This window comes from Hylobates moloch, unplaced genomic scaffold, assembly GCF_009828535.3.
Source record: "Hylobates moloch isolate HMO894 unplaced genomic scaffold, HMol_V3 SCAFFOLD_2, whole genome shotgun sequence".
Taxonomy (NCBI): Eukaryota; Metazoa; Chordata; class Mammalia; order Primates; family Hylobatidae; genus Hylobates; species Hylobates moloch.
The window spans coordinates 93,724,480-93,744,610 of record NW_026652277.1 but is presented as its reverse complement, the minus strand read 5'-3'; the positions used below and the strand labels follow the sequence as shown (position 1 = coordinate 93,744,610).

The 20,131-nt window shown below is 39.2% G+C and overlaps 1 protein-coding gene across 1 annotated transcript in view; it reads left to right on the top strand.

Annotated features, from left to right (window-relative positions):
• The window catches only part of COL19A1 (collagen type XIX alpha 1 chain), a 337,609-nt gene that overhangs the window by 283,577 nt on the left and 33,901 nt on the right, over positions 1–20,131 (top strand). Inside the window, exons 36-44 of the mRNA XM_032154149.2 lie at positions 516–569; positions 3,115–3,159; positions 5,192–5,242; positions 5,343–5,387; positions 5,827–5,853; positions 9,138–9,191; positions 13,708–13,752; positions 17,569–17,613; positions 17,718–17,780. Coding sequence (XP_032010040.1) covers positions 516–569; positions 3,115–3,159; positions 5,192–5,242; positions 5,343–5,387; positions 5,827–5,853; positions 9,138–9,191; positions 13,708–13,752; positions 17,569–17,613; positions 17,718–17,780 — 429 coding nt within the window. The remainder of the gene's footprint in view (positions 1–515; positions 570–3,114; positions 3,160–5,191; positions 5,243–5,342; positions 5,388–5,826; positions 5,854–9,137; positions 9,192–13,707; positions 13,753–17,568; positions 17,614–17,717; positions 17,781–20,131) is intronic.

Below are 20,131 nucleotides of genomic sequence, written 5' to 3'. Positions count from 1 at the left end.
TTCACTAAAATTAAAAACGATGAAAAAGAGCTGTGAAAGAAACCATGAAAATTATAGTTAACTCTGTTCCCAAAGGATTAAAATTAAATTTTATTTTTCAGTGGTAAAATGCAGATCATATAACTCAATATGCACACTGTTGATTCTGCCACCTTGAAGTATTTAAAATGTTGGTCTCTACCAAAACTATAGCTCATTTAGGAAGGCATAATGTTATGTAAATTGCTGTTTAAACAGCAAGACTAGATTCTTAAGTGTATCAAAAGGTTCCAATTAAGGTCATTAAATGTGGTTGACCAAGGTGAAAAAGCGACCACAAATACAAATTTTACCCTTCCAAGGGCTTATCAGCAGGATACAGCTGCTGTATCAGCCAGAAGAAATATAAGCTTCTAGGGCTTATTTAATTAGGATCAAATGACCTTCAAAATGTGTAAGTTTTAGTAACCAACTTCCAATACCCTTCGGCCATTTAATTGCTGTTTCTGTAACAAACTTAGTTTTGTGTTTTACAGGGCTTATTGGGAAGAACTGGACATCCTGGTCCCACAGGAGCAAAAGGTGAAAAGGTACAAAGGAAAAGCCTCACTTACATCCAAACTGGGACTCGGAGTGGGAGCAGGATGAGACTCTTCACAGAGAGAGCCATAAAATCAAGCAAAGCCTAAAAGTAGAAATGATGGCAGAGAGTAGCTATTCTTGTAGTGGACTTGGAAGAACACAGGTCCAAAGGTTATTCTAAACATGGGAGATATTTTCCTACGAGAAAGGATAAATAGAACATTGGTGCCATAAAACAAAAGTTCAGGCTGGATTCAGGATCCTGGGCAACCATCTTTGTGGAAGGATTGGGTGGGGGAGCCTCCTGGAAGGTTGCAAGTAATGTGATGTCTACCAGGGAGTTCCAGCCACAGGGGCTGTCAGTTTTCTACGACAGAATACCATAGACGGAGTGGCTTATAAACAACAAACATTTATGCATATTTCTCTCGGTTCTGGAGTGTGGGAAGTTCAAAACCAAGGTGCTGGCAGAATCAGTGTCTGACAGAGTCTGCCTTCTTGTTCATAGATGTCACCTACTAGCTGTGTCCTCACATAGTAGAAGGGTGACCAAGCTCCCTTGGGCCTCCTTTATAAGGGCACTAATCCTGTTCATGAAGGCTCCACCCTCATGACCTAATCACCTCCCAAAGGCCCCACCTCCAAAAGCTCCAGACAGCAGACTGACTCTCAGGACCAAGATTCTAGTAACCAAAGAGCTTGCAGAGACAGTCGAGAAGTTCTGTCCCCAGACGGTCATGGGGGAAATTTACTGAAGAACCAGGATAGCCTGTTTCCTGGGGAGATCAGTTATTGGACAGATGGGTTGCCATGGTCAGAAAGGAGGACCAGCATTAGATGAGTCTCAGACAGGACACCACACAGTTTCACATGTTTACCCCGTTTAGGATCTAAACTGGCTCTATTGTACTAGTCCAGGCAGACCCAGCAAGTAAGTGGAATAAGCCTAGCTATTTAGATTGGGGAAATAAGAATCGAGAGTCCACATGAGCCACTCAGGCAGCTTCCACCCACTCATCAGGACACAAGTTCCCTGACCAACGTGGAACATAGTGACATCAAGGAGCAAAGGAATCCCAGCACATTTTGAAGGAAACAATGCCTTTATTCTAGATAGTCTCTGCACACTTTTTTCTGATTTTATCCCAAGGAGCTTGCCCAACCCCACCAGCCTCTTTTCTCCGTTCTCTATGGAAATTATTCAGTCATAGACTTGCCTTTGAAGTTAATGGGAATTCCACACTGAGATGAGCTTTGCGGCACAAAATGAGAGTGAATATATGACTTTTAATTGTGCCGGGGGAAAAAAAAGACTTTTCAATAGGCACATATTTTTCCTTGTTTGTTGACTCATTAGAACTATGACATAATTCTTTGAAGGACACTGCCAGTCAGCAGAATATGACATGTCTTAGAGAGATAGCCACCATCAAAGCAGTTTGGGAAAAGAAACAATATGCTTGCTCTTTGTTATATATTCTCAGGCAGAAGCATTGCAAGAAAAACTTTACAGTTTATTTTTATTGATAAACATACAAACAAAAGATTTTATGATACTTTCGTTACAAAAAATGGCAGGGTATTGGAATGAAGTCCTTGATTACATTTATGGGAATGGACTAAAATCCCTCAAAATTCTTGGACATTTTGAGTAGAAATTTTACTCTATCTGAATTCTTTTTTAATTAACCGTGTCTTGCCATTTCCCCTGCTATAGAAGGACTTAAAAGATTTTATGAGGCTATTATTCTAAGAGAAAAGCAGAGTTATAGGAAGAACTGCTGAGAGACACCAGAGGGACTTCAATAGCTCTGTTTATTATGGACCGATAAACATCTATGGTTTGTAAAAATAAAAGTGAAATACATTTTTCAACTTTCAACTTGAATTCATTTTCACAAATTCTATTTTCAGTCTGCTTCTCCTGTAAGACTAAGACTGTTTAAATTGTAGCGACCATTTGCTTTAAACAGTGCTATACCACAGTTGCTTCTGCTCAGGGAGATGTGTCCGAGTTGGATGTAAAGTCAGATATTAACTTAGGAAATGGAAGATGAAGTTTCCCTCCTGCAGACACAACACAGGTTGTGATTTTTTACTTTCGTCAAATTATGTGGATGTCCCCTCTGGTTCCCAAAAGATGAAGGTGGTAGAAATGAGGCTCAAAGTGAGGGCTGACTCAGAACCACAATCCCAGAGCCCATCGCCTGCTTGTAGGAGAGTTCCACGTTGGGAGAGTTCCCCCAGCTGCACTGGAAGTCCAGGACATGAGCACCTGGGTTGTCTGGCTCCATCTAAAAATAAGCTTCATTTCTAGAGCTCACACAGTGAGAATCTGAATGGGTATGGGAAAAGGCCTTTACCTGTCCTGCGGTCTAGAAATGTATTTCCTGGGTAAAGGAGAGCCCAGCTGAATAAGACTACAAGGCTGAAACAACATGGCAAGTCATATTGATTTCAGAAGATGGCTCTGTGATTAATTTCAGAAGATAGTTTGTAAACCTGGGGTAGAAACGTCTACGCCTCTGATATTAGTCTGTATATCCCTTGCAGGGCAGCGACGGACTCCCTGGGAAACCTGGACCACCTGGACCACCTGTGAGTTGTTCTAGGCTTAAAACTTAAAATTCATGTGTTTACTTAAGACTTTTATAACTCAGAGGTAAGACTACATTTAGATGTTTTCAAAGATAAAAGTCTTCTGAATTTCGTATATTAATATAAATGATAGCCAATGTAGCTTTAAAGAGACCTGATTTGTTCTCCCTTTGGTTCAGCCTCAATGTGCAATGCTCAGATGGGCATACTGCGGGTCTCCCCATCTTGGATTTAGGAACCTGGGTTTGTGCTCCGACTCTCCACTTCCTGGCTCGGGGCCCCTGGGAAAGTCATTTAACCTCAATGTGCTTCATTCACAGAAAAGAGAAGGGCCAGAAAAATAGATCCTTTCCGCTGATGCGAGTTGGTAGAAAATCTGATATTATGCTATATGTGTTCATTCCCATTCATGATGTCTGAGATGCAAGGAAACTCTATTTATGTAGCTCTTAGTGAACAAAAAGTACAAGAGGCATCGATGTTTTTATTATTGTGATTGAGACAGATGCATGCTCCGTCAGGGAAACGGTGGAGAGGAGAGGAGCCTCTCTTCCGTGGCAAGTCTGCCCTCATGTGGGGCCACGCTCGAATCGCAGCCGAGCCGAGCTGAGATATCGCGCCAAACACCCTTTTCTACCCCACTTTAAGAAACCAAACTCACCATAGAAAGGGCAGAATTGACCCTGACTTTCCGAAGACAATGAGGATTATTATCAGTCTGCATGCAGTTACATGCTTTGTACATGTAAATGAAGAGATTAGCACTCTATTTTCTAAACTTGTTTCCTAAATCTGTTCATCTGTGTTACTGACCTTTTCCCTTGACAGGAAAGCAGGGCAGAAAGTATTTAGTGTTCAAATCCTAAAATTCACTCCTTCCCCCGTGGGCAGAACAGCAAATATAACATGAGTTCATGAAAGGGACCTATCATTTTATAATGCACTTAAGATGTCTTTCTTTGTCTTCCCTCTGAATTCTCCAAAACCATCCATCCTTCAAAACACAGATTAAATGTTTTCTTCCCTGGGAAACCTCCTTTGGAAATCTCAGATGAAAATATCCTTTGTCTCTCCAGGACGTAGCACACTAAAATATGGTAGACATTCAGTCGCTGTCGGATCAATGAGTTAAATAATAAAGTAATAAATGGATGGAGCGTTTTTCTTCCATCACTAGTGTTTGGAAGATGCATGCAAATTGTCTTCACAGAACACTACTGGCCACCATCATACAGAAACAATGAAACAGTGACTTCTTCAACTCTGCAACTGATGTGTGAAAACTGCAGAAAGGAAAAGGCAGATTTGACTATTGATTCTATACAAATGTTTAAAAAGAAAGACAAAAGATCCTAACTAAAATTTTCATATGGAAATTTTTCCTAAATGCTAAAATGTGTGATTTTTTTAAACTATAGAATAAGTTCTCCATTAAGTGTTAGTTACTCTAGGACATGTCAATTTTTTTCAAGATGTTCTTATTCTCTTTTGTCCTAAAGAATTTATTTTTGTAGAAACATCCACACAGGGTTGTGGATAACGTCATCTCCCCATTTACCTTAGTTTTCTATTTGATATGAAGAGACTGTGGAAAAAAATTGCTTTTCAGTAGCCAAATTGTTCCCTATTCACATCTTCATCAGCACTATGGCGTTATAGCGTGCAGGTCAGCAGGCTGTAAACAGTTAGTATAAATTGGCAATTCAGAAACTGAATTCTAATGAGCAAATATTTTCCTCCTAATGCATTAGTGTCTCATCTGTCAAACCTGAACATTAATTAAACCCCAACTGAAAGTATCTGTGTGCTTCAGGTGTAGCTCACACTCCTTTTTCATTTCCCTGCATTTGCTTTGGAAAAGCTAAAAATTGAAACATATTATTTTACTTAGAGTATTAAACTCCCTTTGTAAAATAGAATAGAAAAAAGTAAAAAATAGAATAGGAATAGTATCATTTGGTAAAATGATAAAATGTAGAGATGCAACGTATTAACTTCCAAGAATAATTCTGTATCTCACCTCTTTCCTAAGGGTATTCCATTTAATGAAGGAAACGGCATGAGCAGTTTATATAAAATTAAGGTATTTATATTATATTTGTAATTATTTAAAATCGAGTTATAGACGGCTGTAAATTCTTCTCATCTTTCTCTTTTTCTTTTCTTTTCATTTTTTTTTGAAGGGAGGTGTGAATGTTCCCAGTTACCCAGGGCCACCCGGTCCTCCTGTAAGTACAGTTGTTTATCGTCAAACACACTTTAGCTGAACAACCACAATGAAAAACAAACAATAAAAACCTCTTAAGTTCACTGAAAAATGCATGTTATGAGTACAGCCAAATTTTACAGCAGAAGGAAACAAGTAAAACCAATTATAATAAAATTGAGAAAATGTATGCAGCCAAAATAATGGAAAATAGCATTTTTCATGGTGTTGTCACTTTTTTCATTGCAAATCTAAGAACTAAGTCAATGTCCAAGCAATCACTTTCATGAAATTTCCATCAAGTTATATTTATTCATCTTATTCTTCAAATTCAAACTGTAATTAAAGCAAAACTTGCTAATATTTGTGTGTGTATTAAAGCAAATTGGACAACGGTGTTTCTTATTCTGTAACTGCTTTGGTCATTATTTGAAAAACGACTTTCCATGTTTCTCTTACAGGGCCCAAAAGGCGATCCTGGCCCAATGGTATGAATGTTCCCATGTTTTGTGTCATTTAGAATACTGGTCTTTGTTAAATTTTGAAAGAAAAGCATCGGGCAAAATGGCCTGCCTTCTTAGGTGTTCATCAATTAACATGTTGGTGGTGACAAGCAGGCCACAAAAGAAATGCCAGCAATATGTTCTCTATTTCTGAGATGCATTAGTCCTGATGTTGTCACTGCCCTTGAGGTTTGTCTCTTTCCATCAGTGTGTTTTTAAAATCATTCTGTGATGGAGGAAGACACATATAAAGCTCTGATAAATGGGACACTTTCTTCTAATAGCCCTCTTCTGATGATTGATTCAATTTTAAGTAGATTGTGGAAGAGAAATACTTATTGGAAAGAAATCCCTTAATATATCTGCCATCTCCCCAACAAAAAAAAGGAAGGAACTGTTTATTTGCTTTAAACGTCTTAGGCAATTATTCTGCAGGAGATGTGTTTTGTCATAAAGCTGCTTATTAGAAAATGTATCAGGAGGTTATGCTCAGCATGGAAGGAGATCCTGTCCTCCAGCCGCCTAAAGGACGATAATTGTTCTCAGCATCTTTCTCAACCATGGAGCCTCTATAAAAGTTCTGCCAAATTCAATTAGACGCCCTTTATTGCTGGGCATTTTTTCCCATCATGTCTTTTTCAAGCATATCCTTCATGTTTCATTTGTATATATTTTAACCTTTGGATATATACTTGAAACTCAAATGTACCTAAAGCTGAAATAAATTTTCAAACCACTTTCCATTGCCATGTGAAAAAAATTTAAAGCCTTTTCATTATAGTACCATTTGTTAAAACTCAATGAATAAATGTTAAACCAGCAAAGGGACAAGTCATAACAAGTAATGTTTTTATGTCTAAAAACGTATTTTAAAGAGATGCATTAAAGAGCTGTTTGATTTTGTTATTGGGCAATATATATTAAAAGCCAAATTGTTGTCCCCTGAAAGCATTGTTTCAACTAGTTAGGATCATCTTCTGTAATTCAGTTTCCTTTGTTTTACTATTCATTCACCCTGTCTACCCTATCTTTACCTGAAACCAACTATATGCTTCATTCTAATTTTAATTGTCTTACATCTTGTTGATAAGAATTTCCTCCTGGTCTTTCCCTCTCATACTCATACACACAAAACAGCTTCTCTGAATCATTTAAGAGCACCTAGGCTTCTCACTGTCTTTTTGGGAACATTCTTTGAAGTTCTTGCATTAATAACTGCAGATTAAGATAAGAACTTTTTAAGTATTATAATAAAGGATAAATTATAATTTACTGGCATTGAAAAGGGGCTGGCAACAAAAATGTAGAGCTATTTGAGTAGAATTTGAAGAGATTAGTCTTCAAATTTCTTAGCTACAGCAAAGGATAAAGAATAAAAACTGATTGAAGTGTGTTCCTTGCTTTTAGAGATGTGAATTAAGTGAGTGAAGCACAGAAACAGAAAAATGCAATCATGAAATTAAATACACATTTAGTGTACACATTCAGCCTCATCCTAGATAAAACTTTGAAGTTACTTTTGGGTTCTCAGTCACCACCACCCTGCAACTCTCATCATCTCCCACCAGCTGTCCTGTAGGGAAAAATAATAGTTCCTGCATGGAAACAATCCAGGAATGATAGAATTGTAGATCACAGAGCAAAAACTTGAGAAGTCTTTTTGAGGTTGGAAATTTACTCTTCCAACATTCTTCAAATCCCATGACGACAGACCTGCCTCACTATTTCTAATCTTCTCCATAAACCTTTCTAGAGGAATATTACCCTTAATTGAATTTATTATCTTCTGAGGTGCTCCATTTCATTCCTTTGGTATTCAGTTTATAAGTGATGTTTAATTAAATATTTAATTATTAGCTACTTTCAAACAAATATTGATTGATTGAGCACCTCTGTCTTAAGGACTGTTGAGAATGTAAACAAGGAGAATCAAAGAGTGTGTTTCCTTTGTCAGCAACCTAGGGCCTCTTCTACAGAACTTTTTGCAGAACAGAATCTGAACTTTTTTTTTTTAATCAATTGTCAAGTTACATATTAGGGGGCATTTTAAAAGATTTCTGAAACATAGAAAGCATATCAATTCATATGCTCACTCATTAAGTATTCTGTAATAAGGGCAATGTTATAAATAATAATGAAGTTATTTCCTTGGTAATATTTTTGAAGCAGATTAGAGTTATGTATGCAAAAATACACTTACAGAGAATACAATTTGAAAGCTCCTGTTTCTTTGTGATTATGTCTAAAGCATCCAGTGTCCTGAGAAAATATTTGCAGTGAACATTAATTTATTAACAAGAAGGCATCAAACAACTCCCCACTTTATCTCTTTCTTAACTTAAAGCCCTAATGCAAGCTTGTCCAACCCATGGCCCATGGGCTGCATGCAGCTCAGGAAAGCTTTGAATATGGCCAACGCAAATTTGTAAACTTTCTTAAAACATTAGGAGATTTTTTTGTGTGTGATTATTTTAGCTCATCAGCTATCATTAGTGTTAGTGTATTTTATTGGAAGACAATTCTTTTTCTTCCAGTGTGGCCCAGGGAAGCCAAAATATTGAACACCCCTTCCCTAATGCTTTTTTTGTTCAGGGTTAGCAACTTCCCTCACCACAGCTTTTCCCAAAGTGTTTCTTGAGGATCTACAGGCTCCAGTTAGCCTGGAACCATACACTACAAAATGTAAAGATTTTTTAAAATAGAAAACACTGATCTACCCCCTTCCAGTGACTCATCAACTTGAGCAATAACTTTTAGTGTTATTGGAGATAATGATCCTGGGGTCAACTTCTTAAGCATTCACAATTCTTGTCCAGCTGCAGAGAATACTTAAAGATGATAAACACTGCTTTGAGTGCTCCATCTTCATCTATTCTTAAACAGTTTATTCTTATTCTCTGAAAATCTAGCAGCACCAGGTAGCTCACAAATTGGCAAACTTTATTAAAGCCCCATCTTTCATTCTAGTTCTTGTTGAAATTGGAGTTATCACTGAGCAGAGGGATTCATTCTGATTAGATTCTCAATCAGAATGAAAATGATTAATCAGAAAATATACCCCTCTGGAGAATAGCTTTTATACTCAAACTATTTTCAAACACCAAATGCAATAATACATTGCTTAAAAATAGGGCATATCATTTCCTTGCTAAATTACACATCAATGTTTGGGGTGGGAAGGTTAAGCAAAAAATACCTTTGCTTTGGAAAACAATGCTTAAAAACATTTTGATTATTGCTCCTGCATTTCTTATGTTCATATTTAACAGGGAGAGCCTGGTGCAATGGGGTTGCCAGGATTAGAAGGATTTCCAGGTGTAAAGGTAAGCACAGAAGTTAGAAATGTGTTCATTTGTTCAACATTCAAAACTGTTTACTGAGCACCTAATGTGCCAAAACCTGTTTTAGGTTAGGGATATATAAAGGAACAAAACAGACAAAAATGTATGTACTCATGGGACTTACATTCTAGCAAAAGGATATAGAAACTAAAAGAATAAACATTTTAAAATTACATCTTATTGTTGGGGCTATGGAAAGAAAGAAAAAGTAGAATGGGTTAAGGAGGATCAGGAATGCTGAGGGGATAGGAGGGCAGTATCTGAGCAAAGACCTGAAGAAGGTGAGAGGGAGAGCCAAGTCCCCTCCAGTCTGGAGGAATAATGTTCCAGGAAGAGGAAACAGCGGGTCTAAAGAGCCTGAGACATAAGATTTCTTGATGTATCCAAAGAGATCAGGGGAGGGAGTGAGGAGATAGTCTTAGGAGATGAGGTCAGAGAGCTGGGGGTGGAGGTGGGAAGTGGCCTTGTCATGTAGAGCAGTACTACTCAATGTATAGCCAGTGGAGAACCAGTGCCAGTCCGCAGACCCTTTGTTATGGGTTCGGTGGCAAGGTTAGTACAGAGACTGAGAGTAAGCACCTAAAAACATGTCCAGGAATTTGTCTAAAATTGTCTAGCAAGCATGTGATGGTAGAATTATCTTTGTTCATGATATGTTAGAAAACAAATAAAAGATTGCTCTTTTACCACAGGAAGTTTGAGAAACACTAATAAAAAGACTTAACAGCCATTGTAAGGCCTTTATCTTTCACTCTTTGTAAAATACAGAGCCATCGGTGATTTCCGAGTAGTGGCATGAGGGGACTTGCAGCCAGAGGGTTGCAAGGGTGGAAGTGGGGAAGCCAGTTAGAAGATATCCAGTAATCCAGGTGCCAGTTGATGTTGGCTCAGATCAGAGCAGAAACAGTGGAGATAGTGAGAATGCCTGGATTTGGATATATTTTGAAGGTAGCACTGATAGGATTTTCAGATTGATTGGATTATTAGAGAATAAAGAGGAGTCAAAGACGACCTTCAGTTTTATGACCTGAGCAGTTTGCAAAATAGGGCGGACATCATCTGAAATGAGGACAGCTATGAGCAAGGCCTATTTTGAAGGGGTGGAATTATCAGGAGTTTAATTTTGTACATGAGACCAAATTTGGAGATATCTGTTAGACAGCAAAGTGAAGGTATTGAGTAGGCAGTATGATGTAAAAGTAAGGAATGTGGAAAAGAAGTCTAAGTGGAGATATAAATTTGGCTGTTCTAAGCATAGAGATGCTGTTGTAAAGCAGACTAGATAAGATTACCAAGGGAATGACAATAGAGTTTTTAGCAACAGAAAAGGGTCAAGGATTGAGCCCCAAGGCCCTCCAGTATTAGGAGATCAAGAAAAGGAGGAAGGAGCAAGGAAGACTAAGAAGTAACCAGGGAGGTAGGAGGAAAACTTGGTATCCTACAGTCCAAAAGAGAATAATGAATCAAGGGGAAAGGAGTGATATTCTGTTTCAAATACTGCAGATAGGTCAAGTAGAGTGGAGATGGGGCCAGGTAGAATGGTCAAGTATTGAACATTGGATTTAGCAATGTAGAGATCATGGATGACCTTGACCAGAGAAATTATTATTTCACTATATTGTAGGAGCAACTGTGGACTTGAATGGGTTTAAGAGAGAACAAGGAAAAAAAATAGAGTCAGTAAGTCGGTATAAATAATGCTCACAGAATTTTGCTGCAAATGATAGCAAATAAATAGGCCAGAGGCTGCTAGAGGAAGTAGGGTCGAGCTTTTATAAGATAGATTTTGAAGATAATAGAAGTATCAGACTGCTTATATGCTAAAGGAATGACTCAGTAGAGAGGGGGAAGTTGGGGATGATGATGCTGGAGAGAAAGGAGAGAGTGCTGGACCAATGTCTTTAAGTAGCCTAGAGGGAAGGGGACCTAGTGCGTATGTGGAGGGTTTGGCTTCAGAGAGGATGGTTTATCTACAGTAAAAGGGGAGAAAGCAGAGTATGGGGGCAGAGGCTGATAGGTGGGAAGATGTATTGGATGGAGTCTACAAAAGTTGTTTTCTGATTGCTTAAATTTTCTCAGATAAAGAGGAAGCAAGGCCATTATCCGAGAGCAAGGTAGGGTAAGAGGTTGGGGATTTAGGTAGAAGGTCCTCTAGGAAAGAGAGAGGGTTCAGGGACCACAGAAGTGTGATGACTGCTCAGCCCTAAGGACCCTCTTGAGGTTCATGGTCATGAACTGAAGTGAGACCTCTCAACAAGACTACATGTGCTGGCAAGGCACAGTGGCTCACGCCTGTAATCCCAGCACTTTGGGAGGCCAAGGCAGGCAGATCACCTGAGGTCAGGAGTTCAAGACCAGCCTGGCCAACGTGGTGAAACCCCATCTCTACCAAAAATTAGCCAAGCGTGGTGGCAGGCACCTGTAATCCTAGCTACTCAGGAAGCTGAGGTAGGAGAATCACTTGAACCCAGGATGCAGAGGTTGCAGTGAGCCCAGATCGTGCCATTGTACTCCAGCCTGGGCGACAGAGCCAGACTCCGTCTCAAAACAGGACTACGTGTGCTTTTCCAGCCATGTTCAGACATTCAGGTAAAGACACAGAATAGGAGGGGAGTTGGATTTAAACAATGTTCTGCTTTTGACGGTGAGTACTGGAAGGAGGAATGCGACAAGACCCTTATTGGCTTATTGGCATACACAAGGGAATGATTCTAACAAGTAACCATGGAATTTTAACTAGGCAAGAAAGAGGGAGAGGCCATGCACGGAGTGAAAGATAACAAATTTGTACCATCAATGGATTAGGGTTTAGGGGTTCAAGGTACTCAAAGAATGAGTTAGAATGATGTGAAATGGTGGTCCAAAGTTGGAACACATGAAATTGAGACTATGGATGGGCAGCAACTATTTTTATTGACAAAGTGTCAGGTGTAACTGTGAAAATAAGAGGCAAATTCATTCGAGGATAGTGGTTAAGGAATGAGAGGCGTGAGACATGCAAATATTTCATTGAATGAAAAGTTCTAGTATATTAATTTTAAAAATGAAAATTTTGTAATTCAAAAGGAACAGAGGAAAATTGATGTGTATTGCCTGTTTATGTCCTTTACCCATTTTTCTATCAGTTATTTTTTTCTTTTTGATGATGGCTATGCTTCATACGTTAAAGACATTACTTCTATCTCATGTGTTGGAGTTTTCATCCTAGTTGGTCTTTGCCTTTCATTTTTATGTTTAATCTTATTGTAAATATAACCTTAATGTAGTCAAATCTAATGCTATATTTCTTTATGATTTCTTGTTTTGCTTTTAGGCACAAAATGACTTTTACTTTTATTTTCAACCAAAATCAGAATGTCACTAATATATTCTTTGAGCTCTTTTATAGTATATATTATTTTATTTTTATATAAACCTATGTGGAATTCATATGGGATATAATGTAAAGAGAAGAATCAAACTTTTTTCAGTGAAATTATCCAATTATTAGAACTGTTTGTTAAATAAAATCCTATTATAAATGCTGGTCTGTTTCTGATATTTCTGTCATAGTATTTTGATATGCTGCTTAATCTTATGCCAATATTCCATTATAGCTTTATTTATTATATGTTTAAATGTTGGTATTACTAGTATCTCTTTATTATTCTTCTTTTAATTTTTTTATCCTCTCAGTTATTATCCCAAGTAAACTTTAGTATCATTTGATCAAACTGCAATTTTGTAAGAATTGCATTAAATTTATAAATTAGTTTAGTTAGCAATGACACCTTCACAACATTGTCTTGCTCTCCAAGAACACAGCGTCTCTTCATTCATTAAATCAAGCCTTTTATGTCCCTGAGTAAAGTTATGAAGTTTTTTTAATTCAGTTTCTGCCCAAAAAAATTGCCATTTTATTATCCCATATATATAGTCGTTAGTATTTTTAGCATTGTCAGCTTTATCTAAAATATCACATTGGCTCTTAGAGAGGAGTTGAGTCACTCTGTTGTTCAGAGCAATTCAAGGGATCTTCTAATTGGCCAAATGAGAACTAAAATCATTAGTTTAGATCATTTTATTCTAACTCTATATCCAATGAGACAAGGATAGGAAAAGCTTTTTGGAAGACACTCAAAGTGCTTAGTCTTTTAAGTAAGAGTAATGATCTTTTGAACATGTAGAATAAAAATATTAACTAATTTTAGCTATAAGTATGTAAGGGGACATTAAAATAGGTCACAGAAATGATAACATCTGTGCTTGCTTTCATTAAAGCTATTATTTACTTTAGTTTTATGGAGAATAAAAAAGCTGTAACAAGTTCAGTTGGCAATTAGCCACTTAGTTTGCTATTTTTCCATCTACACACTAGCTTCACCCCATCTAATGTCAGTAACACTTTTCAGATCCAAAGGAAAGCTTTACCAAATCCAAATTATTATTTGAGAATTAATTTCATAACTAAAGACTTCATTGATGTCATTAAAGTAGCAATATTTTTAAATCCCAACAGGGAGATCGAGGCCCAGCAGGTCCCCCAGGAATAGCAGGGATGTCGGTGAGTTGAGATTATTTCACATCATTTTCACAGGTAAACGGTTCTATCTCCATGATACACCTGTGGCCAGGGATCAAGACGGGCAGGAGAGCATACCATAACTCCCATGGCATTAGGTTCCTGATAATTCTAGTTTCATAAATAATGCCACCTGTATTTTCCATCTCCACAATCCTCTATTTCTTTTTTTGTTTTGTTTTGTTTTTTTTTGTTCTCTTTTATTTTCTTCCCAAGTCACTTTCATGGAGGGGAGAGGAAACCCAGTTACTATACATTAATTTATGAGCACAGCTTTGGAAAGTTTATTCTGTTTCTCTATTCTTGTCATATTTCAAGGTTTCTCAGTCTTCAAAAGACAGAGTTCTTATCCTCAGGCATATACTTCAAGTTCCTTGTATTAATGCAATCTGCCTGAGTTATTCCTTAGCCCAGTGTTATTAGCAGAGCTTTATTGCTGCTAATGTTTCCTCGTAAACTAGCCCTTCGATCCTCTCAATCATTTTTATTGCTCTCTGGTGTCAAATGTTTTAATCTCATCAAGGTCTTTTCAAATGAATAGGAAGTGCTCCAGGAAAGGTTGAAATCATTTCTTTGAGCCCTAGAGCTCATTCTGATCTTCATTCATGATGCTCTAATTAAAATTTTGTGGTCACGCTTTATGAATAAGAGGCCATTTATCCTCTTGCTAGGTGCTCCTGCAGGGCGGGTCCAGGATAACATTACAGGAAAGTCAATGGAAACCATGGGCTTGTATCACAAGAATATAAGAAAGATAAGATAAGGGCCCTACAATCAGCACCCACAGTCACCCACTGAGATCTACTGACACCCAACACCACCCAAAACCCTGCTCATCTCCCACTGACATCCCACAAAGTGCTCAGAGCCACTCTACTTCACTCCATTAACTTCTAAGTCTAACAACACAAAATAGATCCCCATCCATCATCTGCATCCTTCGTAGATGATGACATTCCCTTACTTAGCCATTATAGATCAAGTCAAACATTTGTATGACTGTAAAAGTAGCATGAAAATATCTTCTTTGGAAAGCCCTTCCAAATTTTTTACAAAAGGAAGTATTCTTGAAAGTTTACTACACACTTAATTCTATTCCCTCACTACTGCCCCACTCACAGCCATTCCCAGCAACATATTTGGAAATCAGTTTCTGGAAGTGTCCTTAGAGAACCCTTACAACCTGTTCCTCTTATACTCACATCCTGTGATTTGAATTTTTGTTTCCTTGTGATAAAATAAAGCCTAGTTTTTTTCACTGTGTTCACCCAGGTGTGTCTACAAATTACATTTTGCTGTTACCCTAAATTAAGCTTATCTTCTAGGAAAAAATACTGGCCACTATTGAAAGTATTTAAAAGATGTGCAACAGTGACAACAGGCAATCCAAATGAGAAATTCTAAATATGTTTTTCAAAGAGGCAGCATTATTGAGATAAGGAGCTAGCCTGCCACTTAGTTGGATGTCTAAGATCTGATATATTTACTAAAAAAGCAGTTTTCATATGTCATAATTAAAAACATTGACTGGCTAGGCACAGTGGACTCACACATGTAATCCCAGCACTCTGGGTGGCCAAGATGGGCAGAACACTTGAGCCCAGGAGTTAGAGACCAACCTGGGAAACATGGCAAAACTCTTGTCTCTGCAAAAAGTGCAAAAATTATCTGGGCACCTTTAGTCCCAACTGCTTGGAGGCTGAGGTGGGAGGATCACTTGAGCATGGGAGGCAAAGGTTGCAGTGAGCTGAGATCGTGTCACTGCACTCCAGACTGGGCAACAGAGCAAGACCCTGTCTCAAAAAATAAAATAAACATTGACTGACAATTACATAAATAAGAAAGGGTAAAAAATTTACATACTACAAACATGTTCAGTTAAAGATGCATATTAGATTTTTATAACTGGCCCTTCTGTGGCACAGAAGATAAAATAGTTAAAAGAATCTAGAAATAGACGATGGTGATGGCTAGATGACAGTGTGAATGCACTTAGTGCCACTTAAGTGTGCACTTAAAAATGATTTAGAGGGTAAACTTTAGGTTATGTATATTTTACCATGATAAAAAATTTTTTTGAAAAATGGTGATTGTTCTAGTTGAAGCAGGGCTAGGGCCTGCCGAGGCAGAGACACTGGTTACTCAGCCGATTACCAAGGGGACCCAATCCTGCTCTTCCTAGAACGGACCAGTCTATCCCTTTCCAGTATATTCAGGGCTAACCAGGGATTTCCCTAGAGCTTCTTTCTTTGCCTTTCTCTGAGGATGGAGTGTGGGTTTACAGGAGGAAGTGCCTGTGAGTGCTGGTGGTAGGGTGGGGCCTCCGGTCAGCATGCTCTCCCCCGGATGCTCTGAGTTCTCCGCTGGTCCTACCTGACCTTAGGGATGACTTCCATCAATGTCCCTTATCTCTTTGTCTCAGATCTCAAGGCCCGAGCCCTCCATACCCGCCATGTCCCACAATAAGACCCTTCAGGTCATTGGCCTTCTCAGCTCTAACACATTTTCCCACTCAGGCCCCCAACAACTTCAGCACAGGCAAGCTATGGGGACCCAGGGATGCTCTCTCTAACTTCTGCCTGCCTAGCTTTGCCATTCAGCACCGTATCTGTACCTGTGGAGGGATCTCCTTCCAGAATTCTAAGCAGCAAGTTGGAAAAAGCCCATTTCTTTTCATATTTCTCCGAAACCTACTTGGCTTTCTCAGGTCTCAGCCCCACCACACCTACATCCCACGTCGTCTATCTTTCCCAGCCACATTAGACCAAGGAACGGGAGGTGGTTCCTTCTCAGAGGCAACCAAGCCTTGCCCGCACACTCGGGCCTTGTGTGCTTCCAGTCTCCACTGGGCCATCTGCCCCTCTCATCCCTCGCTGTGGTCTGTCTGCTCCAGGATCAGTCACCCAAGCCATGGTGTAGTAACACAAACTAATCTGTTTCTTTTCCTGTCAACAAAACATGGCTTTTCAAATCAAACATGATTTTTTCAGGTTGTCATACTATGAACTTGAAAGCCCTCTTGTGAAACTCAAAGCCTGGAAAAAAACTTATTTGATGCCTTGTGCCCACTTCTCCACTCCCAAAGTAAAGAAGAGCTGCCAGGAAAATAAGCACAAGAGGGATTTCCAATAATGATGATACTTCGGGCTAATATTTTCAAAAATATTCTCCTCTCCTACTCTCCACCATCCACACAAATATATATTCCAAGAACTGCACCCCAGTCTGAAACTTATGGCCTGTGGAGTTGACTATATGTTCCCCAGTCTCTATCCCCTTAGAAATGCCACTTTTATTTATTTATTTATTTATTTATTTATTTATTTATTTATTTATTTATTATTTATTTATTTATTTATTTATTTATTTATTTATTTATTTATTTATTGAGACGGAGTCTCACTGTGTCCCCCAGTCTGGAGTGAAATGTCATGATCTCAGCTCACTGCAACCTCTGCCTCCCGGGTTCAAGTGATTCTCCTGCCTCAGGCTCCCGAGTAGCTGGGATCACAGGCACGTCCCACCATGCTGGGTAATTTTTGTATTATTTTTAGTAGAGACAGGGTTTCGCCACATTGGCCAGGCTAGTCTTGAACTCCTGACCTCAAGTGTTCCATCCACCTCAGCGTCCCAAAGTGCTGGGATTCCAGACGTGAGCCACCACACCTGGCCGGAAATGCCACTGGAGAGCATCACCCTTGGGAGCACTTTAAACTCAAGTGGGGTTGGGGGAAGAGAAGCATATGGTGTCGTTCAGCAATTTGGCTCCTAACATTTCTCTTCAATTTGCCTTGCCAGGGAAAACCTGGTGCCCCAGGGCCTCCAGGAGTTCCAGGGGAACCGGTGAGTTGGCAGTGACTTTCATGACAGTTGTACTTGTGTTGTACTTGTATGCAGCTTTAAAACATTTGTTGGTAATTAATGTGTGTCTGTGGATGTGTTTATAGGGTGAGAGAGGACCTGTCGGAGATATAGGTTTCCCTGGACCAGAAGGACCCTCAGGAAAGCCAGTAAGTACTTCTTCCTACTTAAAATCTGCCACCTAGAGAAATGCTCTCACATCATCTCCTCATCCACCACCTCAGAAATTCTGAGATTTGAATAAGCAGTTTCCAAGGACTAAGAAGATTGTGCAGATGGATTTTTGATGGCAAGGGCAGGAGTTCTTATTGAGCTCCCTAGATCTGTGTGTGGTATCTTTATGTCTTAAACAGTGTTGAAAATGGTGAGAGTTTTAAGTGTCAGGAAATCTGACTCATCATTTCTTAAGCCTAATGTTCTCAACAGACTTAAAGAAAATATAATGGCCTGTCACGTCCTAAAGTATAAAGAAACCAAAGACCTGTATGTTAAACCAAATCCTAATGTAGAAGTTATTTTTTCAAATTTCCTCCTTTGTATACAGGTCTTGTTTTCTTACACTCTTATAAATCACTACTGGTGAATGTCTCATCCCCTTGTGTCCTAAAAGAGCTCTTGGTTACTGATCTGTGGTATTGATGTGACATTGTAGCAATCATTCTGACTAATTCAGTTCCATATAAATTCATCCAGTCACTGCTGTTTGCTAAGAATGTGCTGGGCCCTTAGGGAGGGGATCTAAGATGAATAAGACAGACCTCACTCTCAGAGTTATGCCTTACAGAAGGTCACTGCTGATTTATTTGCTGTGGTGTGTACGGGAAAGAAGGCGAGGTGAACAAGCAGTGCAAAATTCAGGAAGCCAGTGTGGCACCTCTGTGAAACCTTCAGGGTTGGTGGCCACCATTTCCTCAGAGAAGACATGAAAAAAATGTAATTTAGAGTTAGGAAAATCTGGGTCTGAGTTATGGTTCAAAGGATTTTATGAGTCACTGAAGTGCCATGATATATGGAAAGCATTTCCAGTGCCTGGCTATGGGAGGTACTCAATAATATTAGTTTCATTCCCTGCCTCCTCTTACCACCTCATTCCCATCCCCTGCAAGGCATATCATTAAAGCCTGCCATTGAGTTCCCAGGAGATTATGCAAAAAGCAATTCGTTCATCACCAAATATTTCTTGAGCACCTCCTACATGCTAGGCACTGTTCTAGGTGCTAACAACTCATAGCTTTTGCATTCTAATATAGGAAAACAGATAAAAACAACACACACACACAGATTTTCAAGTAGAAGAAGGTATAAGTAGAGTAAAGCTCTGGAATATTATTCAAATAGTGGGCTCAGAGAAGATTTGCCTGCGATTTGAGCAGAAACCTGCATAAAGTGAGAAGTCAAGCCATGGGAAGGTCAGGGGACCATTGTTTCAGGAAAAAGACATGGCTACGAGAGAAGCAAGGCTAATGGGGTCAATGACCTCATCAAAAGGCATGAAGTCAAGAATGAACGAAGTGAAGGAAGAGTGGGAAAGATATGGAGGGAGATGTAGGCAGTGGCCAGACCATGAAGAACTTCCAAGCCAGGGAATGAAGTTTGGATTTCATTTGAAATATGATGGAAATCCACTGGAGCTTTTGTAGCAAAGAATGAAAATGATTGAACATTTTGAGGATCACTCTGATATTGTGTGGAGAGTAGGCTGTAGGGAGTGGGGCAGAGGAAGACAGAGCAGTAAGAAAACATCACCGTCGTCTCCGTGAGAAGTAATGACAGGGGAAACAGCCATGAGGAGAGGAACTTAGGATGTACATTGAAGAGAGAGCCAGCAAGCGACAAAACTTGCTGATAGACTAATCTAGAGAAGTGTGAGGGAAAGAGACCAATCACAGCTGTGGTGTAGGGTCTGAGCAACTATGTGAGAGTGCTGCTGTTTGGTGAAATGGGGCAGACTGAAGGTAGGTGGGTTTGGGAGGGAGAGCCAAGAGTTCTGTTTTGGACATGTTCATGTTGAAGCACTAGTAGGTATTCAGGTGGAGATGTCAAGTACACAGTGGAGACTTAGGAGAGGCCAGGATTGCTGAGACCAGTTAGGATATCTAAACCTGAGCCTGGAAAAGTGGAGTCATTGTGGATAGCAAGGGAAAAGAGCGCTTCAACTGTTAGGAAGGCGACCCAACAAAGAAGGCTATGAAACTGCAGCCAGAGAGACAGGAAGAAAATCAGGCAAGTGAGGTTTCCTGGATGTCAAGTGAACTGCTTTAAAAGAAAGGAGAAAGCAGTAAGGAGTGGTCAACATACAGGTAAGTAATATGAGGGCTGATAATTCTCTACTGCATCAGAAATGTAGAAGTCATTGTGGGAGAGATCACCACATGTTAGTATCTTGGTAAGAATGATCCAGTTAAGAGAGGAAACTTTGATGACACAGGAGAGTGAAGACTACTTTGAGCAGAACTGGTATACTCACAAGTGGGAATTGGTCTTAACTAGGAACAGGGGC